At 34.7% G+C, this 23,132-nt stretch overlaps 1 protein-coding gene across 2 annotated transcripts in view; it reads left to right on the top strand.

The window, feature by feature from the left end:
- Nucleotides 1-23,132, top strand: part of AP1AR (adaptor related protein complex 1 associated regulatory protein) — a 40,202-nt gene that overhangs the window by 12,771 nt on the left and 4,299 nt on the right. The window contains exons 2-8 of one of the 2 annotated variants that reach the window (XM_011281713.4): nucleotides 11,001-11,049; nucleotides 12,852-12,878; nucleotides 15,626-15,651; nucleotides 18,291-18,387; nucleotides 19,582-19,680; nucleotides 21,937-21,995; nucleotides 22,655-22,728. In XM_011281713.4, coding sequence (XP_011280015.1) covers nucleotides 11,001-11,049; nucleotides 12,852-12,878; nucleotides 15,626-15,651; nucleotides 18,291-18,387; nucleotides 19,582-19,680; nucleotides 21,937-21,995; nucleotides 22,655-22,728 — 431 coding nt within the window. The remainder of the gene's footprint in view (nucleotides 1-11,000; nucleotides 11,050-12,851; nucleotides 12,879-15,625; nucleotides 15,652-18,290; nucleotides 18,388-19,581; nucleotides 19,681-21,936; nucleotides 21,996-22,654; nucleotides 22,729-23,132) is intronic. The other variant, XM_019829078.3, reaches the window with a different exon arrangement.

The following is a 23,132-nucleotide window of genomic DNA, read 5'->3' as shown; positions in this document are numbered from 1 at the left end:
AGCTTGTGGTTACAAGAGGAGAGGTGGATGAGGGGGATGGGTGAAATAGGTGATGGGGATTCAGGAGTGTACTTGTCCTGATGAGCACTAGGTGATGTATGGAACTGTTGAATCATTATATGGTACACCCGAAACTAACATAACACTGTATGTTAACTATATTGGAATGAAAAATTTTTTAAGGCAATGACTCTTTTTAACCCATGTTTAGCAGAAAGAGTTGTCTTTCTCTTTGAGAAATAAATTTTCTACACATTCATTTTTCCTAAATTTGCCTTCATTCAGGAGGGGCTTATTAAACAATAAGTGTTATTATTATTTATTATTATCATCTATGTCGATGCTATCCCAACCTGGAAAATCTACTGATGGATCATGCTTTGAGATTTGAATTATTAAACTTCCATTGAAATACTTGATAATAATTGAAAAATGATGTGTCTATCATCTTGATTGTAACAGCTTTTATGGGGCATCTGATTTGTAACCTTTCCAGTCTTTTGTTCATTAAAAAAAAAGTCTTGGGAAGCTTTTAATTTTTAATAGACTTTGTAACAATTTACCGTGGTTCTTCATTATTTATAATGTCAAACAGAAGATCTAGGGAAAGACTTTCCTATTTTATTTTAACAGATGTTAGACATCAGGATATGAAGAAAAGGAACAGTACAAATGTAGGACTTATGAAAAATTTTCAGTTATCTTTTACTTAAGTCACTTTGGTGAAAAGGGTATTTGCTGTGCAAAATAACATGCAGAAGTATAAAAAACTGCATTTTCAGCCTATTCTTGATGAGACCGATTTTATCCTGAATAAAAAATTATCTTGATATCTGCCTTGATAAAATTGATAAATATGCAAGAATATATATATGCAAGAATTTTCACTTGTGTAACATTACTTTTAAACTCTTCCAAAAATTTTTACTTCACCTTCATTTAGAATACGATAGCCTATTTTTTCTACTTCTTTAATATCATTTATATGTTTGAGTCCGCTTTCACATCTTCAGCAGTAGTAGAATGGACATACAGAAACTTTACTTTGTTTAGAAACATAGGGACATAAGGCTTATGTATAAATGAATGTCCTTGGATGACTTTGGGGAGCTCTAGACTGTTAAAGGGAAAATAGACTTCTATTTTCTTTAACTCATTGTTTTTGGAGACTCTTTGTTTCAGCAGCTCAGCTTTCACCATAATACACTTGAATATATATGCTCTTGAATAGAATGGTGGAATTGTTGTCTACATTATTTCTAATCTCCCCTTTCCCTCCAGGGCATATGGCTGAATTCATGAAAGTTAAGTGCACACATGATAAGACTTTAACCATTTTCTTTACAGCTCAGCTTTGTATTATGTGATACTGGTGTATTCCTATAGGTTTCTTTCAGCTTCTCACATCACTTAGTTTTTTATCCTTGTCACCTCTGGCATTTAAGTCTTAGGACTTGGATTGGCCACATTTATTTTTCTCCCCTTGTACACTTCATTCTTGACTCCTGTTTCTTTGCTATTACAACCCCATTGGGATTCTCTGACTCTCCTCCCCATCATCTCATTTTCCAGTTTTATTTTCTAAATACCTCTTTAACCTACCCATTTCACTCACTGACTCCACTTTAGTACAATCTGTCATCATTTCTTACCTAGATCCAACTTTAATTGCAAACTTTATTCATGCATGCACTTATTCTCTATGCATTTATCTCCACTCATTTCTCTAGTAATCACATGGTTCCTGGAACTTGCAGGAGCACCTTCTTATATGGGTCTAAGTTTACTCCTCCCACTTGAAAGAAAGAGTGATGTTTTTATTCCCCTGTTGTCACTCTGAATACAGTAAACATTGATTGATTAATTCTTTGCTTTAGGGTATTGTTCTTACCTGGAATATTTATTCAAAATATCCATTTTCATACATGTGGCTCTGGTTCATTCATTCAGGCTCCTGTGTAGTGGTGTGTCATTGTATCAGTAAGCTATAATTAATTTATCCATTCTCCTGTTGGTGAGCATTTAGATTATTTTGAGGTTTATTTGGTATTACAAACTACTTCAGTTAACATTCTTACAAATGACTCTTTGTACATGTGTATAAGAGATTCTTTAGGTACATATACCTAGGAATGGAATGGGATAGCTCATGCACATCTTCAGATTTATTACAGAATGTCAGACTTTTCAAAGTAATTTTACCAGGTTATACTTGTACCAACAGTAGATTTTCATTGTTCCACTTCCTAACATCTGGTATTGTCAGATATTTTTCCCAATGTATTAATGTGAAATGCTGTCTAATATTTATACTAAGACTTTATTGTATTCCTGTATTCCAGAAACAAACAGATAATGCATGTTTTAAAAATTACTTTCTGGAGCACCTGGATGACTCAGTTGGTTAAGTGTCTGACTCTTGGTTTCAGCTTAGGCCATGATCTCATGGTTCATGAGATCAAGCCTCATGTCAGGCTTTTTGCTGACAGTGCAGTCTGCTTGGGATTCTCTCTCTCCCTCTCTTTCTGCCCCTCTCCCACTCATCCTCCCTCTCTCTCTCTCTCTCTCTCTCTCTCTCTCTCTCTCTCTCTCTCAAAATAAACAAATACACATTTTTTAAAAATTACTTTCCATGTTAGCAATGAAAAGTATAAGAAATTAGAAATAAATCAATAATAGATGTGTAAGAACAAAACATTTAAAAACAAAAGCCTGAAATAAATGAAGGATAGTGCCATGTTTATGGATAGAAAGATGTGAATTGAATGCAGGTCCACCAGTTGCACTGAACTTCACAAGCTGATTCCAATAATTTTTATGAAAGCACAAGAAACCAAATCTGGCCTACAAATTTTGAGGAAGCTGACTTGCCTTATATGTTCTAATAATCAAAACCCTGCTATACTGGTATAAGGCTAGACAAATAGATGAGTAGAACAGAATATAATATCCAGCTCTGTAAATCAGAGACAGAGCTCAGTAATCTCCACTTTTTTTTTAATTTTTTTAACGTTTATTTATTTTTTTGAGACAGAGAGAGACAGAGCATGAACAGGGGAGGGTCAGAGAGAGAGGGAGACACAGAATCTGAAACAGGCTCCAGACTCTGAGCTGTCAGCACAGAGCCTGACGTGGGGCACAAACTCACAGACCGTGAGGTCATGACCTGAGCCGAAGTCGGATGCTCAACCGACTGAACCACCCAGGTGCCCCAATAATCTCCACTTTTTAACAAGGTGATTGTTACATGCCGAAGTAGAGTATGACAGATTTACTAAAACAGAGCTGTTAGCATTAAATATGTATTATTAGAGATGTTTTTATGTATTGCGTCTAGATCATAGACACATACTTTTTTCTCTTTCTTATTTCAGCTATCAGAGGTGTACATCAGTTTCCTGTCAGTAATAATAACTTATTAATTGATTGTTGCCCTAGGGTGGGGAATGGATGCCTTCCTAGATTTACTGTTGCCATTTTTGCATATTGGTTTCTCTAATAACCTCCAACGTTCACTACTTTGAGAATCTCTGGTCTTACGAGCTTGGGAGTTTTCTCTTAGAGTTTTGTTATCATTATCAATGAAATGAATTTGAGATTCAAAACTTTAGTCAAATGTTACAAATATGAAAGCAGAGAATATGGTTTTTAGCTGCCTGTTTTTATTTTTAAGCAGTTATGTTTGCATAATGAAAAATCTTAAATTGTTCTGATTTACTTTAAAAAATTTTAGTGAAATTTAGGGAACTTTGTACATGACCCACTTATATACTAACAATAGGTCTATAAAAGTAGGATGGCTCTTTATTTTTAGATTCTTAAGAAGTTAATGAAAGTGACCACATTTTCTTTTCATTTTATCAACTTTTTTTTTTTTTTTTTTTTAATTTTTGGGACAGAGAGAGACAGAGCATGAACGGGGGAGGGGCAGAGAGAGAGGGAGACACAGAATCGGAAGCAGGCTCCAGGCTCTGAGCCATCAGCCCAGAGCCTGACGCGGGGCTCGAACTCCCGGACGGTGAGATCGTGACCTGGCTGAAGTCGGACGCTTAACCGACTGCGCCACCCAGGCACCCCTTCTTTTCATTTTAAATGTCAGATTTAAATGTCTTTTAATTTTAAATAACCCCTAATATTTAGTGAACTTTTTATGAATAATAAAACAAATGCTTTATGAATAATACAAACATTTGTTTCTTCTAAAAGTGTACTAAAAGCCTATATTGCAAAGCAGCATTACATATAAAATCAGCATACTTTTAGATTCTAAGCCATACACAGAGTATTGGAATATGCACATCAGTGTTTTCAACTGCAGAATTGTAATCAGTTTAACTTGGAAGGAAGAGGAATTGAGGAAGATCTAACAGATATTTATCTATGTTTGATCATGAATATATGTTGAAAGAACTTAGTTATTGGAGTTAGATCATTTTATTTTGTTGTTTTTGTTTGGTATTCAGTCTTCAAAATCCAGTGTCTCTTTGAAATATTCAGACTGAATTCTCACTTCAGACTAGCCACATGTTAAGTGCTTGATAGCCACACGTAGGCTAGTGGCTATCGTGTTGAACAGTGCCTGTCTCTAAGATTACAGTACTTCATAGGATTATTGTGGAAAGGAAATGTATATAAAAATACATATAAAAACTAAGTTCATAAAAAAACAACAACAAAGTCCATACATGCATAATAATACCTGGCCCATTATAGACAATAAATGTCTCTCTTTGCTCTCCATTACGGTGATAATTTGTTATACTTTGTTTTTTTGTAACATTTTGCATACTAAGAATTTTCAAGTCAATATTTTTTTTTTCAAATTGAAGAAAGCAAAACGTTATTTCTTTAAGCCAAGTGATAATAATCAAGAGCCAGGCCTTTGTGGGACATTTGGGTGGCTCAGTTGGTTAAGCATCCAACTCTGGATTTTGGCTCAGGTCATGATATCATAGTTCATGAGTTCAAGCCTCACATCAGGCTCTGCACCATCAGTGTGGAGCCTGCTTGGGATTCTGTCTCCTCTCTGTGCCCCTCCCCCACTTGCTCTCTGTATCTTTCTCAAAAATAAATAAAAATAAACTTAAAAAAAAAGAGCCAGGCCATTGCAATAGACATTGCTACTTTCAGTCATTTTGTTTCTTATTTTTCTTTCTAAGATTTAACTTTCATCTAAGGTTGGAAATGTAGTTTAATTGGTTGGTATCAAATTTCTGGTTTTAGACTGATCCTATTTCTTTGTATCTAATTTTCCACTGTTCTTTTTTAATGGTGCCTCTTATATACAACTAGAACTTCATTCTTGAAGAAAATATTCTCAACTAGGACCTATGTACTGTAATGAAATATTCCTGCACAGGACTTGGGAGACCTGAAGATGACAAGTCCTGTGATTTTTCTATGGCTAGTTTTGTTTTTCCATTAACACATAGTAATTTTTTTTTAAGTTTATTTTGAGCGAGAGAGACGTGGGAGGGGCAGAGAGGAGAGAGACAGGGAGAGAGAGAGAATTCCAAGCAGGCTCCGCACCGTCAGTGCAGAGCCCAAAGTGGGGCTCCAACTCACTGTGAGATCACGACCTGAGCTAAAACCAACAGCCAGACACTTAGCTGACTGAGCCATCCAGGAGCCCCTAACACCTAGTAGTTTTGTTTGAACAGTCACATCAGTGATTTCCCTTTGTCCCAGGCTCTTGCCCTCAGCTTTATTGGGTCAAATATAGAAAAACAGAAGGCATATTTGGTAATTAACAATGTAAAATATAACTGTCCAGAAAATGTATAGTACTTGTAGCTTCAGTTAAGCACATTCTTTCGCTATGAGTAAATAATAGGGTGGAGTTTCTTAGCATAAATTCAGAAAAAGTTATACAATTCAAATAACCCATCACCATGGAGCACTACCTACCACTGGGTCCAGATAGCTCAGTTCCTTGAACCAGGGACTGTTCTGCAGATGGGCTTTGGATGAACTCTGCCAACATTTACTTCCCTGTTTTCTGCCCTTCCATTTCCTCCACTTTAACACATTCTTCTTTTAGATATTAACTACTTCTCTTTCCTTTACCCAGGAGCTATTCTTTTTTCTTTAAGGTAATTTAGCTTGTCGAGGTAACAGATACATTGTGTGTTGCTTTTATAGTTTTAATTTTTGTTTTCTGTATTTCCAACTTTTTGAGAAATAGCTCATTCTTCCTTTTTCCCCAAGAATAAGCTATACTTCTATTTCTCCACAGTGATTGGTAATAAACTTCTTAAACACAATAGGCTTGTGTATGTATTAGTAATAGCATGAAGCATATATATGGGAGGAAAAATCACTGGCATTGTATCTTTGTTCACAGCAAGCCTTCCTTAGGATAGGAAAAGAAAACAAAGATTAATTTCCTGGGTTTGAAGCCAGGAAGAAAAGAATGGTGTTCTTAGTGATCTGGAATTGAGAAGTAGGCCCAGGGTTAATTATAGAAAAAGTATAAGGGGTTTGGGGATTGGTATTTATCTTAATGTGCTAGACTTGGAATTTGAATAGAGAATTCTCATCCAGACTCTTAACTATGTATGGATGTTAAGCGTAAGGCATCTAAAAACACCAGTCACCCCTTTTCTAGGTTGGTTTGAAACTTTATAATGAATTAGGCTGACAATACCTGAACCTACAGATCATCTTAGCATCAGTAAAAGTGAGGCAGACAAAAATAAAGTTCCTCATAATTTAGTTCAACAGCAAGTGCCATATTTGAAGAGTTCTTGCCTTAAAAAATTGCACTCAATTTAAATCAAATTGTCAGTACACAGGAAATACAGAGGATAGAGGAAGCAAGCAGCACCAAGAGAAGAACAATCAGCCAAACCTAGAAATTGAGAAATTCTACAGGACAAATGACACAATTTCTCCAATACATGAGTGGCATGGGAAGAGGTGATGGTACAGCAAGGAGGGCTGTTACAGACTAAAAGAGGACTACAGAGGAAGTAGGGTGGTTGCAAGTTGGGGTGCGCCGGATGACTCAGTTGGTTAGTGTCCAACTCTTGATTTCTGCTCAGGTCATGATCTCACAGCTCATGAGTCTGAACCCAGGCTGGGCTCCTGCACTGACAATACACAGCCTGCTTGGGAAAATGGTAACTTTTTTAAGTAGGGTAATGGGTACAAGGAGGTGTATATGTTCTCCTCCCTACTTTTGGGCATATTTGAAAATTGTCATGATAAAAGCTAAAAAAAAAAAAAAAAGTGTGGGGGGGATGCCAAAGACAGAAATCTTTTTTTGTAAATTCTTAACTATTGAGAATAAACTCCAGAACCCTTCCTATGGCCTACAAAGGCCTGTGGTCTGACCCTGGCTGTTTCTTAGACCTCATATTTTTTTCTCCCCATTCCAGCCATTCATTCAGGTCCCCCACTTACGTAGAATATGCAAAGAACAATTTGCCTCAGAGCTTGTTTGTATTTGTCTTTCTTCTGCTTAGAATTATTTTCCTCCAGTTATCTAGCTGGCTGGCTTTCTTGGGGGGATCTTTGTTCCAATTTTGCTCTAACCGAAAGTCCTACCCTGACCACCCTACATAAAATAACTTCCCTCTCCTGGTCACTATCTTTGCTTACTCTGAAGTATTTTATTTTTTCGTAGCATTTCCCACCATTTGCTTATTGTCATTCATTCCCAAGAATGTTAGCTGCAAGGTGGTAGGGTCTTTATCAGTTTTATTGACAGTTGTATTGCCAGCACTTTAGAACCATGCCAAGCACTTAGTTACATACTCAGTAAATATTTATGAAATAAAAATATAAACACTTGAGGTCACATTTAATAAAACAGGTACGATTTTCCTCTCTGCAATTGTTCTACTTACCTTTCACTTTTATTATCATCTTTTTTTTTTTTTAATGTTTATTTATTTAGTTTGGGAGAGAGACTTAGAGCATGAGCAGGGGAGGGGCAGAGAGGGAGGGAGACACAGAATCTGAAGCAGGCTCCAGGCTCCGAGCTGTCAGCACAGAGCCCAACGCCGGGCTTGAACTCATGAACAGCAAGATCATGACCTGAGCTGAAGTCGGAGGCTTAACCGAATGAGCCACCCAGACCCCCTCACTTGTATTATCATCTTTACCTAGAAGTAGGTAGTAGAGGATTGTGAAGAACCTCACTCCTTATTCTAACACAACACTTCAAGGGGCGCCTGGGCGGCTCAGTCGGTTAAGCATCTGACTTTGGCTCGGGTCATGATCTCACAGTTTGTTGGTTCGAGCCCTGGGACAGGTTCTGTGCTGACAGCTCAGAGCCTGGAGCCTGCTTCAGATTCCATGTCTCCCTCTCTGTCCCTTCCCCGCTTGCACTCTGTCTCTCTCTCTCTCTCTCTCTCTCTCTCTCTCTCCAAAATGAATAAACATTAAAATATTTTAAATAAATAAAATAACACTTCAAGGTAGAAAATCAGGGCACTTTATTACAGGAAACCCTGAAAAAGTTATATTCCAGATGTATTAGACTTTTAGGCATCCAATAATATGTAAAGATTTTAATTTAAATTTCTTTCATATACCACTTAAGTAATGGAGAGCTCTCTCAAATCTGAGATGCTACTTTCAAGCAGTCGGCTTTCTAATTACTTTAAAATGTGTATTACAATATTTCTCGACTTCTTTTTGGATAAATCCCAGGATAAAACGCTTCTAATAAAAAATGTTGCCCCTGAGTTTGCCAAATTGAGTATTTAATCTATTAGTATAATCTTGGCATTTATGATAGTAGGAATCAATATATGCCTTTGTGAATAAAAACATTTAAGTTTCTTTTTAAAAACAGATTAGGTTGAGACCTTTAATCTAAGTTTTCTTTTTAAAAACAGATTAGATTGAGACCTTTAATCTAAGTTAAGTTTTCTTTTTAAAAACAGATTAGATTGAGACCTTCAATCTAATCTGTTTTTAAAAAGAAAACTTAAATGTTTTTTCACTTGTTTTGCTTTTCTTTATACCTTTCATTTTAATTGTTGTGTTTTATTTTGGTTTTAGGGTGTTTTTTTTTCTATTAACTTGCTCTTTTGCCATTCTATTATATAGACTTATGTTTATTTATTAGTCAGGACTTTGTGGGGACAGAAATCTAGATCAAACTATCTTAGGCAAAAGGTAGAATTTCTTATAAGGATACTAGATTTATCAAGTACTAGCAAAACCATGGGCAGAGCAGGGATGCCCCTGATCCTTAGGGATGACTTCAACACTGTCAGAACATTCTTTTGATTGGTTTCATTCCTCTTTGAAGATTTTCAGAAGCATAACTCCTAGCATCTCCCTAGAGCTCTCAGGAAGATATTATATCTCTCTGCTCAGTTTCCATATGACCCTGAACCAATCACATGAGTCTGGGGTTTGACTATGGTCTAGTTTGGTCAGAAAATCAGGGAGTTAGAGTCATGCAAAAGCACAATCATCCTCACTAAAGTTAAATGTGGACAGAAAGCACAGAAAAGTGAGACATTTACAACAGTCAGTACCTTGGGCTTCTCCTAAAGTTAGGGGTGTATCTGTATATAATTGGAATAAAACACAGTGTTCTGCTATTTAATACAAGCATAGTACAATTACTTCTCTTGGTTTGGACAGTATACCACTTAGCTTTAGGTTTTGCTTCAGCAATGAAGTCACATTGATAGTCTATAATGAGATACTTAGTATTACTGAACTTTATTATTCAGTTACACCATCGCAGTAAGCCTGGAAGGAGAAGTAGATTAATCAGAGATAGATTCTTCATTCAGGGAAGAGAGCGATGGTTGCAGGGAGAGAGCATACAGTACTTGAAGTACGTATCCTAATACCAGAACACAGCGCTATTCAAAGGCTCAACTCATTTCTGTTTTTGTTTGAGAAATGGGGAAAATAGAAGAATGGGGACACTACATGCTTAGAGAATTAAGGGTATTTTGTTTGTTCTGGGTATGTTCCATAAATTATTAGATCTGTAAAATGACAATTCCAAGTCCTCTGTTTTTTATTAATTATCTCTTAATGGGCAATAAAACTGCTTTGCATCTGTTAGCAAATAAAGATTGTACTAAGAAAAATGGGACCTATGATTTCACTGTTTTTTATTCTTTATAATAGTAAAAATTTTATCATGATAATATAGCATTCATTCCCTTTCACTAAACCTGTCTCCCTTTCACACATACATAAACACATGATACTCACAAAGCATTCTGACCTATCCTAACCCCAGGATTCTTCTCATCTTTTAAAGGATCCTTTCTGTCCAAGGATCCATTAAAAACCCTCAGTGTGACTTTTGGTCTCTGTGGGGGCATGAAGTCCACTCCTCCATTAATTTAAGCAGCTATAACACGAACCACATTATAAGTGAAAGTCTTATAATCTCCTGGCATTTCCAGTAGTAAAGAAGTTTGGGTGTCTCTGCCCTATACCAACTTTCATACTATAATAGAGGACAGAAACATAGTTAATAGAGTGTGGACATGTTCTTGGAGCAGATATAACAAAGGAGTTTCTTGTTTGATAACCTGTAAATTTCACTAATAGGAGCAGAAGAGAATGATTAAAATTTATATGGGCATGGAAAGAATAAAAAGTGCCTAACTTTGTATAAACATGGATTCCATAATCCAGAAACAACCACTCTTAGCATATTGGCATATATCTTTCCAGATTTATGTTGTTTTGCATATGTTTTCGAAAATTGGAGACATACTCTTATACATTGTTTAACACATCAATATTTTAACATACTTCCCTTGATACAATAACAATAATGAGTGTTAAAATTTAATTGTATTCTATGTAGTAAATACAATAAATTAATTTGTTATTACAGGTTGAGTAAATAGTGGTGTTGGTAGGTAAATGTTGGTTGAACACTTTTAAACTCACAACTAAGTTTGAAAATCTGGGAAATGTTTTTATAGAAATGTGTTTATGTCACTACATTGGCTCAGTTTTAGTATTAATTGTGATTTTTAAAGTTTTTCTGCTTTTCTTCCCAGATCCAAGTATTTTAGAACATGCTCAAGAGGTGAGCACTTAACTATAGAGGTAAGTAAGTCTTGAATCTGATTGGATAAAAGTCCCTTCGGGAAGGCAGAAGGGACATTTTTCTTTTCATTAAGGGCCCTAGATTTAGTATGGACTTGTTATATTTCAATATTATTGATGCCAATGAAAAGGAAAAGAATTGGGGTGGGGAGGGGAGGGGTGAATAGGGCGAAGTTTGCAGAAGATTACGGTCCTGTTCTTCTAATAGAATGCTATTTCTACTAAGAAGTGGTGTTTTTGTTTTTTGTCTTTTTTTTCACAGTGCACAATTCAAAGAGAGGGTACTCTTGTGCAGTTACAATGGCTCAGTAGGCAGTGATTCTAGACATAGATGGTTGGCCTGCCCCAGTAAAGAAGTATAGCAGGATCAAAGCAGAAAGCTGACTTTAAGCAACTCCACAGGATGAATCACTGAGTTTCTTATTCTTTGTGTGTAAAATATAATAATAGAATCTATTCAGTCCCTGCTATGTCCCACCTACTCCACCATAGTTTATAAACGTCATCACACATAATTCTTAATGTAGTTCTGCTGAATGGGTGGGCAGTCATCCCATTTTATGGATGGGAATGAGAGGCTTAGACAGGTGAAGAAGTTGGGCTTTGTTACAGCCCATAAATGGCAGAACCTAAATCCAGTCCAAAACCGCCTGGCTTCAAAGGTTGAACACTGTACGTCACTGCCTTCTATATTAAATAAGGAAGCAAGTAAACCAGAAATTAGTTTTTTTAAAAAAATCACAAACCAAAGAACAAACAAAAAGTTCAAGATAATAATTTTAAACAATTTTAAGTCACTTCTTTAAAAAAAATTTTTTTTGAAAAAAAAAAAATTTTTTTTTGAACGTTTATTATTGAGAGACAGAGAGAAACAGAGCATGAGCATGGAAGGGGCAGAGAGAGGAGAAGACACAGAATCCAAAGCGGGCTCCAGGCTCTGAGCTGTTAGCACAGAGTGGGGCTCAAACTCACAAACCGCGAGATCATGACCTAAGCTGAAGTCGGACACTTACCGACTGAGCCATCCAGGTGCCCCAAGCCACTTCTTTAAATTCTTGTCATTCTAAACCTTTTAAATGCATTGTTTTCTTGATTTTAATCATGTTAATATTTAATAGTAGATAATGTTAACAATAAAACTTTTTTCTTTTGGTGGTTATCAAATTATTTATAGTTTAAATACAAATATTTTAGTAATACAATTTAGTAGTAATGACTCATTTAGTCATTGGATATAATACTGTTCATCACATCATCAACAAATTGTTTACTTTCCTGTCTGTAGAAAGACAGACACTATATTTGAGAGCAGTGACTACCATTTGGTAGATTTTCAGTAAACAGTTAATGAATAGATGAATAAATATAAACATTATAAGATAAATTCTTATTTGGGTATCTTTTAAGGCCCTGTTTCTTGAGTAAATTCTCCTTCTTATGACATTAAATTTTTTTTTTAATTCAAGTGGAAAATTCTGGTAGTATGGGTTTAAAACACCCATATGAAATAATTCAGGTGAAATAGTTTATAAGTTTTAAAAAGTTTCTGATTTATGAAGAAAATTGCTTTAATTCTCCTTTTTCTTTTTCATGTAAATCATAAATAACAGTATATACTTATCTTGGCTATCTTATAGGACTGTTGAATATATCAAATGAACTAGTGTATAAAGGGACACATGACTCAAATATCTTAAAAGTATAAAGGTATATTATTTTTGAAGTGAAAAAGTGACAATTTTTTATGAGGTATGTACCTTAGAAAAATATCCCCCCTAACGCTTGCTTTCTTGTTCTTTCAGTTTGAGAATCTAGTAGAAAGTGATGAAGTAAGTATTTCCACAGTAGTGCAAAACCCATATTTGTTCTCATGAATCATCGCATTAATCCTAGGTTTTATTTAAAAAATTTTTATTTTATTGTCTTTCAGGATTATTATTTTTTGGTTTTTATTTTTACTTCTTAGTCCCTAACTATGTCCTTTTACCAATTTATATTAGCATATCATTCAGAATTTTCTCATGTATAACATATATAATACTATATATATGGTATATTACATATAGTTTTATATGTTGGTTTCATGTATTTTATATATATAAATATATATCATATTTTAAAGCATGCTATAGAACTCAAGGAACTTTAAAAAGGATATTTCTAACCTCTTGCCATTAGGTAGGTAAAATTCTTCAACAACCCAAGGTAGATCCATTCTTTAACCATAGTTTTCATAGATTTCTGAGGGTAGAATTTATGCATGCCCATTCTATAATCACTTTCTGACTTTAGCCATTCTCTTTTTTATCAGTTATTCTTTTTGTTGACTTTTTGCATTTCATCTCATCCAAAACTTAAATTTAAGATGCATTTGAAGTACAGAAGTGTGAAAATATGAAAAAAGTACAGTGTAGAATTAATGAACTGTGGTGTATACTTCTTATGCACTGGTTATAGTTAGAAGAGCTTTAGATCGTGAGCTAAACTTCAGTTTCACTAAACTAATTATATGAGTTTGTGCAAGTTACTAAACCTCCCTTGGGCAAACTTTATACAACTCTAAAATGAGTTCTATAAGAACACTGAGAGCTCTGACCTTTTATCACTTTTTGTTGCTAAGGAAAAAGGAAAATGTATCAAACTAAATTTAAATTATCCTTTAGCCCAACATTTCCCAGTGTGTATGGAATACTATTTCAGAATGTAAATTAACATGGTAAAGGTTCTGAGAAGAACTGTTAAGAGAACTGTTAAGAAAATTATTTAAACCTATTCAACTCAGCATTTCCCAAATTAATTTGAGTATGATTCCTTTTTTCAGATAATAATACATATTTATTATCCTCTGATAGAACACATTTGGGAAACAAGCATAGCCTTTGTTTCCCAGTAAAATTTCTCCCAAATACATTTATGTTTCATAGAACCCAGTTTCTTTCCCATTTCAAGTCATTTTAATTCCATGTTATTTTTTAAGATAAGTGTAAGCAAACACTTTACATAATATTTTTAAAGTTTCTAAACTCTAGAAGTGCTAAATGTAAGAGTCCTTTCAACCTTTATTGCATCATACTGCTTTTCAAAAGAATGTGGTTCCATGTGCTTTCCTAAGATGCTTTTTGTTTGGTTGAGTTTTTTGTTTGCTTTTGTTTTTCCTAACTGGTCTTCTCCCCTTCTGTGTCATGTTTTGTGTTTGGTTTAGTTGAACATCACCCTGTTTTGTGGTGCTGTTTCTTATCAGCACCTGTTTCCTGTTGTTATTTGCCCATATATGTTAACTATCACATGTGAATAGCTTAAGTGTGTAAGAAAGATGCATAAATTCAAATCAGTTTTGTAAGTAGTTCTGGTTTACTTTGGAGGAAAAAAAAACTATAGGTAATTTCATAACCATGTGAAGAAAAAAACAAAAACAATTCATTCTCATCATTTGTGGTAGTATGTCCTATAAAGTTGCCGTAAATGCTGAATTATTGAATACCAACTGGAAATTACTCTTAGGAAAAAATGGAGAGTTAGATTCCTGTAAGCTTCTAGCCACAACATTTTCATCACCCAATCAGTAAATTACCTTGTTTTAGATTTCTGTTTTACACCTTATTTTAATATATATTACTGATTCATTAACATTGAACTCATGGCCAACAGCATTGTAAGTCATGTCTGAACAGAAGCCTATCCAACACACACATTTTTTCCATAAGTCTTGCCACAGTCTTCATGTGACTAGGAATATTAGACAGCACTTCAGCACCATACAGTGAAATCACCAACAATACACAAACAAGCAAAAAACATGGCACTCAGTAGACTGTAAAGAGGACAGTAGGAGAACTGAAACAAGAAGGCAGAGCATCGCTATGTTCTACCTCAACTGGGAAGGTGCATATCGAGCAACTCAAAGTTTTTTGCTGCTCTGTGAAAGTCTGTTCATGATGACAAAAGTGCAGGGGTTATTAGTTTCTTTGTTAAAGTACATTTTAGCCTTATAGGTAAATTTGCAAATATGGAATCTACAAAGTATGAAGATCAACTGTAAATGAAGAGGGCGTAGAAAGTATATTGTCTAGTACCATCCTGACCACAGAAGTTCATTTGGTATAGAATATATATTTGTTAGAAAAAGTTAAGAGGGGCGCCTGGGTGGCTCAGTCGTTGGGCGTCCGACTTCGGCTCAGGTCATGATCTCGCGGTTCATGAGTTGGAGCCCAGCGTCGGGCTCTGTGCTGACAGCTCAGAGCCTGGAGCCTGTTTTGGATTCTGTGTCTCCCTCTCTCTCTGACCCTCCCCCGTTCATGCTGTCTCTCCCTGTCTCAAAAATAAATAAACATTAAAAAAAAAAAGTTAAGAAATGTCCAATAATTAGTTAATATAAATTAAGCTAAATATTTAATTTTGCTTTTGAGAAATAGTAAAATTTTAAAGCGTTTTGTTTAAAACACTCTTAATAATAAAATTTGTTTACATGATAAAAATAGATAAGCAGAAAATATTTTGATTAAATAAAAAATTTGTTGAATTGCCTCGCATAGAATTCACCTAGTGAAATTTCTTTAATTGTTTAATTTTTATACAGGGGGAAAGTCCAGGAAGCAGTCATAGGTAAGTAAAGCTTTTTTTTTTTTTTTTTTTTTTTTTTTTAATGTCTGTGTGAACCATAAGAAGCTCCCTAAGAAGCGAGGCTCTGTCATTTGCTTGCTTTGAGGGATTGAACAGTTTACATTTTAGGACCTTAGTTTTCTCTTTCTGTCAGATTGAGACAAATAATAATGTCTCAAACTGTTGTTTTGAACATTAAGGAATTGAATGTACATGATTGCCTAGTGTTCTCCTATTGAACCTAAGTCATGTATATTGTAGTTTTTAATAAACTATTTAATATTAATAGTTACATTTCCTTGAATTTTTAAAATGTGATCGCCCTTTTTCTTCCTCATGACATTCTAAAGTTTGTTTTACTAATAAGGTTAACTAGAACCTTGATACTTCAATTTGTTTAAACAGCCTCTTTAGATTCTTCCTGAGCTACTTGAAAAAGAACCATCTGTCTTTAACTCAAGAGTTCTTAATATCAAGAGAATATTTTCATATACTGTTTCATATTTTGAATGAATGTTCTTTATCTTTTTTAGTTTAGCAAACATTAGGCAACTATCATGTGGCATTATACGAGGCACTGGGATTAAAAAATCAAACATGGTTCTCTCCATTAGAAGAAAGAATATCCTGGTCTAGGAGGTAGTTTGTGTAGATGACTAATTTCAACATAAGATGGGGAAAGAGATTAATTAGCAGTTATAAAACACGCAGGGAAAATGCAGGAGAGACCCTTTGCCTAAAATGTGTGAGAAGAGGTGTGTTGTGGTAGACTTCTTTAAGATGACACTTAGGTCAATCCTGGGAGTGTTGGCTAGTGATGACTATCCAGAGGAGGAGAGCATTCCAGACAGAAGAAATTGCACAAACAAAGGGGGTTGACAGGAAAGAGTTACAAGAGAATTTTGTGGAGGGATGGATATGTTTGTATCTTCCTTTGTGTTGAAGTTATATGAGTGTATACAGTTGTCAAAACTCTTAAGTGAAATAACACTTGAAATTTGTATTTTATGTGAGACCTCAAAAAGAAAACTTAAAAAAAAAAAAAGCCCCAGGCAGAAGTTAGGGCTAGAGGAACAGAAGTAGGAGACATTACCTTATAGTGATGGTTAAAACCGTGATCATTATCAAGATCACCAACCCGAGATTGGGACCAGGAGGAAGTGGGTTGGTTGGAGTGTGTGGAGAGAGAGCAACGGTCTGAGAACTGAATAGGCAAACACTAGAAGAGGATTCTGAAGACAACAAAGACTCAGTGGGCAAAAACAATTAAAAGAACATGGTGGACATAATCGTCTTTATCTCATTTCCCTTGTGTGTATCATCTCTGTCTCTACCTGCTAATGTTGATGTGAGGATTGAAATTAATTAATATACATAAAGCACATTGAAGAGAACCTGATACAAATTAAGTGCTAGATGTGCTATCAGTGTACATTTAGTTTCATGAATTTTGGCTGAAATGGGAAGGAGAGGGAGCAGTAACTAGAAATAAATATAGGTAAAATGAAGATTTTTCCTTCTTCTTTTTTTTTCTTCCTTCCCTCTTCCCTTCACATGGAAGAAAGGTAAAGACAGATAAAAAGTAGGGTGAAGCTGAAAGAGAGGTGCTAATTAATAGGCAATGTCCCAGGGAATGCCCTAGAGTGGGGGAGGGAGGGTGGCATCCATGTCAAATGAATCAAGAGTAGAAGTATAGCAGATGACCTTGAAGAAGTTAAGGAATGCCAGCTCTTCAGAGGATTGAGGGAAGAATAGAGAGGATAGACTTAAGAGGTGAGGTGGCAAGAAGTTGAAGGAATTGCTGGTTGATATCCTCATATCTCAGAGTGGGGTGAAGTTAACTTCTGAGAGAAAAGAGTTTAAATGCGGAACTTAAGGAGTACTTGAAGATTTGAAGTATAGCTTAAGATGTGAGAGGTAGTTGATCATGTCTAAGAAAAGGGTTATTGCTAGGGACTGAGAACCAGATAGGTGTTAGATTTTCTTTAGCAGCTCTCAGGAGAAAGGGCTAATCATGGAAGTGATCCAAGGTCAGAAAGTAAGCTGGGTGAATATGGTATTATGATAGGAATGCAAGAAGGTGTGTATGTTGGTAAGAAAGTACTTCAAATTTGCCATGGTGTCCACATTGGTTGTATGTGAAGTATGGCCAGGTAATCAGCATAGGTTGACGAGGAGAAAAGGGAAGGATCAAGGGCCTATGGTGACCAGACTGACTGATTGGCCAGGATAAATCGGGAGGGTATCGGGTATGAGAGTTAAGAGTCCTAGAATGAATGATAAGAGGGCTATCAAAGCATAGCTTTATGCTTTATGGTGAATATTTTGGGATATGGTCAGATGGCTGAAGCAGAGCCAAAGTGAAGGTAAATGGAGTCCACATATCTTAGAAGTGGTTGTAGTGCTAAAAAATAATCTGAGAATATATCATCCTATTCAACATATATACCAAATTATAGCAAGTGTTAGAATGTATGCCTTTTTACTCTTAACAATTGAAATTATAGCATCAAATTGCTTTAATACGTTTTGAACAGTAAAATTTTAGTATTTCTCTGGTTTATGAGTTTTTTATTTGGACTTGAACTCATCAGAAGTATTTTTTTCTTTTCTTTCTTTTTCTCCCTCATTTTTCTCTGTAGACCTCTTACTGAGGAAGAAATTGTTAACCTAAGAGAGAGGCATTATGATTCTATTGCTGAAAAACAGAAAGATCTTGATATGAAAATTCAAAAAGAGGTAAATAGTCTTTTATATTGCTTAAGTATGTGTTCTCATAAAGCTTCAGTTTATAGTATGGAGAAAGTTGTCATTAATATAGGGCATATGAACAGTCACTGAACCTATATTTAGATATTATACAGATGAAAATTATTTAAAAGTAAGAGAAGAACAAAAAGTAAAAGAATAATGTTCCAGTCTATTATAGTTTCTTTTATTTTGATTTAATTGATCAGAAATCATATGCTGCCGAAAATGAAGATAATACATTCTTCTAAAAAATAACATCTTAATTCACAAGTAGAGACTCTGGCAAGATACATGTATTTTTGTGTTTAAAACCAACTTTTAAAAACTACTCTGTTTCACAATAAGTATTTTTTAAGTCTTTTTGTTTGTCTTGGATTTATTTATTCTTAGTAAGTGAACCATAAACTATAATCCTAAATGTTATATTTATTTTAATGTGTTGATGGAAATGGCCTATAATTATAGTTTTGCTAATCAGTAAGTGGAATTAGTCACATTCTGTTATACATGTAAGAACAGTTTGTTTAGTACCAATTACTGATTTCAACAGCATTAATTTAAGCTATGCAAATAGATGTTAATATTAGGCTAAAGAAAAAATCGTTGAAATTTGATTTTTAAATTTGGTTTGACATGCAATGAATTATCACTAAAGCAGTTTGGATGCTATTAGGAATAGCAAGAATTTAAATTTGAAACTAATTCCTGAATAGCTTGGTGGTAATAAAATTCAGGACACATGTGCATCAATGAGACATGAACTTTGTGAAAGCTTACTTCACTTTGATAGATGGCGGTATGATGGGCCTTAGTTTAAAGACCTTGGACTCAGGAGAGCCAAAACCATTAAACTAGTCAGAGTGATAGGCATTGGAACAATTGTTGAGCATGAAGATCACTATATATTCTAAAGAAACAATTTTGTATTTCTGCAAATTAAATGCTACTACTTCATAATTCAGTTTCTAAAGAGTTCTATAATATCTTTGATATCATTTGAATTATTTTGTAAGAGGAGAAATTGAAATGAGAAATCACAAAAATTTCAATTCTGTTATGCTTTGTAGAGGTCATTTATTTTTTTAATAATTTATTTTTAATTTTACAAACAAACATTTTATTTTTAGAGCAGTCAGACAGGTTCTGGTTTTTGTTAATCCTTATTGTTTTGTTCATGTACAGTTAGCCTTACAAGAAGAGAAGTTAAGACTAGAAGAAGAAGCTTTATACGCTGCACAGCGTGAAGCAGCCAGGGCAGCAAAGCAGCGAAAGCTCTTGGAGGTGAGGGGAAAAGACCCCAACATATGTCAGGGCTGCTCATCTCCTGATTTTCTCTGACAAATCTCAGTTGAGACTTCTTCCACCCCCCAGAATCAAGGGCTTCTTGTTTAACAGCAAATGTATTTATGCATATATTCTTAGGAATTTTCATTTTTATTTTCTAGTTTATTTATTTTGAGAGAGAGAGCGCACAAGCAGGGGAGGGGCAGAGAGAGAGAGAGAGAGACAGAATCCCAAGCAGGCTCTGCGCTGTCAGCACAGAAGCCCCATGCAGGGCTTCATCCCACAAACTGTGAGATCTTGACCTGAGCTGAAATCAACAGTCGGATGCTTAACCGAGCCACCCAGGCTCCCCCATTCTTAGGAATTTTAAAGGCAAATTAGTTCGTCTTTAACAACTAGGAATAGCATCAAATAATTTCTACAGCACTTTTTAGTTTACTTTTGTGAGTATTTTTTAGACCAATTCGTTGAACTGCTAGAATTTCTTCTACTTCTTTGAATCTGGTAAGCTAGGCAGTTTGCCTCATCTTCAGATATTGTATATTTCTCATCTTTACTCTTGTGTCTTTGGGAGACTGGGAGTTTGAGTCTTGAGAAATCTTTGGCATATTATCAGAGAAGGCAACAGATTTATTATATCTCACCATGCTGTATGCTAATATGGCATTCCTGTAATTGCCAGACCACTATTAATAACAGGCATTTATGGAGCCCTGGCTAAGTGTCAGGAAGTGTTTTAATTAGTTTACATGTTTTACCTTGTTTACTACTGACAACAATCCTAGGAGATAGGTAGCATTTTCAGTCCTCATTTTATAGATGAGGAAACCAGGGGACAGAGATTTTAAGTAACTTGCTTGAGATCCTGCAGTTAATAAATGGTAGAGCCGCAGTTCAAAGCACAGCAGTGCTTGGTCAGTTATCCTACTTAGCATCTTCCTCCATATTTTGCCTGTGTGAACTCTGTGCTGTAATATTAACTGAAGTAGTACAAAGATCATGTCACATAAGAATTATTGTAACAGAGAAACTGAAAAATCATGTGTCATATTGCCATGAATTTATATGTGACCAGTGCCCTTTCTCTCTTTCTTTGTCTCTATCTCTTTCTCTTCCCGCTCCCCTCCCGTTTTTATTAAATTGTTTCAGCAGATTAATTAGATTATGTGGGAGAATGGAGTTTTTTTTTGGTTTTGTTTTTGTTTTTCAATATATTCTAACTTGTGAAAAAGGTTAAAAATTAACTCACCTACTAGGAAATAAAAATATTTTTCTGGCTATACTTTAGATAACTCTTCTTACTATAATAAAATCTCTACTGCTCACCTTTTAAAGACAAAAGCATTCCATATGCAGCATCTATTTGGGTTCTCTGAGTTTTCCAGAAACACATAATAGTCTGTACAACATACACTGGCACACAAACATACACAGATATATGCAAATCCATTCGATTTTCAATAGCATTATGAGTGTGTTAGGGCAGTAATATAGCCATCTGTAATTTACAGATAAACAAAGTAGAGAACATGCCAGGGATACACAGCTAATAAGCGTCAGAACCCTAACTCTTTTTTTCCTCCAAAGTTTATCTATTTTTGAGAGAGAGAGAGAGAGAAAATCCCAAGCAGGCTCTGCACTGTCAGTGCAAAGTCCAATGCAGAGCTCGATCTCACAAACCCTGACATCATGACCTGAGCCAAAATCAGGAGTCAGATGGTTAACTGAGCCGCCCAAGCACCACTTTTTTTTTTTTTTTTAAAGTTTATCAAAGCCCTAACTCTTGACAGGTTTTCTAAATCCTTTGTTTTTATTATTTCTGAGTCAGCTCAGCCAGGTCTTCTAGATCTTTTGTTTTATTGCTATTTATTTCAGCCAAAATAGAACTTCATCCACTGTTTTAACTATTTTTTTCTTACCCCTCATCCTTCCAGTTATTATAAGTTCTTGGGTATAATAAGAATGTTGAGTACACCAATATATACCTGTTTTAAAAGTTATTTTTAATAACACTGTAAATATTCTGAGCCCTCAAGGATTATACAAGGATAGAGATTCTATCCATAAATAAGAGGATATAGAAATGAACAGTGATACATTTTTTTTATAAAAACCTTCAATGGAATAACTTTTTAAGTTTGTTTTTTTTTTTTAGGAACTAGGAAAAAATTACCTTTTGGTGTTACATGAAAGATTTTTTTTTAAATATAACTTTACAACAGAGTGATTTTGTATTGCATTATGTTTCCAAAGCAAGAAAGGCAGAGAGTTGTGCAGCGATACCATCCTTCGAACAATGGAGAATATCAAAGGTAAACAGTGAAACATAATACTTCCCTTTGTAGTAGAAAATGTTATTTCCAAAGAGAACACAGTTCAGCTCTGGATGTTTGTATACATACTATGTTTATGTGTTCCCTAAAAAATAGAGACAATACTTTGTAAAAAGACTGAGAACATTTGCTTTCTTTACATTGGAAAGTGCTCATTATTTATTTAAATTAATTTCATTGTGTTTTTATGAGTGGTCATATCTTCCATATAGAAAATAATGCAGTAACAGACCAAATGCCATTGGATAAATTGCTTATGCCTTGCTAGATTGTGTTTTCCTTAGCACCCCTCTTTTTCTTATAACAAAGTTTATGTATGATTGTTTTTTAGAACACACATTCCAAAGTTGTATTTTCCACTCATTCAAAGAACCTTGTTCGTGCTTCATTATTATAAATTATAAAAATGGGCTTATGACTAAACTTTGACTTCAAGATTAACCAAAATCTTATTATTTTCAATTTATTGCTAGCATTAAGAAAATTAGGACCTATTTTCGTTAGGTAATTCTAATTGTATAGTAATTATAAATTTGTGTGGGATAGACCCTCAAACTAAAATGCCTTCATTAGCATAAGCATGCATTTTGTTGCATCTACTATGAATATATTAAAAAATTCTTTTACTTTTATTACAGTTCAGGACCAGAAGATGACTTTGAATCTTGTTTAAGAAATGTAAAGTCACAGTATGAAGTTTTTCGAAGTAGTAGTAAGTCTTTTAAAATATATGCGTACATTTTAATTTTACTTAATGCCACAACAAACAGATAAATGGAGATCCTGACTCTCATTCTATAGAAGAACTTCCTGCCCTTTAAAATTGTATTTCCCAGATATATCAATTAACTAGTTCTGTATTATACATTTGTATCTTTCCTTTTCAAAAGGGAATTGGAGCAAAGAAAAATCTCAGGGTATCACCGTAGATCTGGATGGAGAGTCAAGCACATGTTTTTCTATTTCTACTCTGGTCTTACCTCTCCATCTCCCAGAAGAAGGGAAGACGGGAAGAAGTAGTTACAAAAGTATACTCATTTTAGTTATTACAAATTAATTAAAGACTAAATGTTTTAAACATTAAAAAGGTTAAGATTAAAATGTTTTTCTCTAAGT

The sequence above is a fragment of the Felis catus genome, chromosome B1 (genome assembly GCF_018350175.1).
Source record: "Felis catus isolate Fca126 chromosome B1, F.catus_Fca126_mat1.0, whole genome shotgun sequence".
NCBI lineage: Eukaryota > Metazoa > Chordata > Mammalia > Carnivora > Felidae > Felis > Felis catus.
Note: the sequence above shows the minus strand (reverse complement) of the source record. Positions and strands in the feature narration are given on the sequence as shown.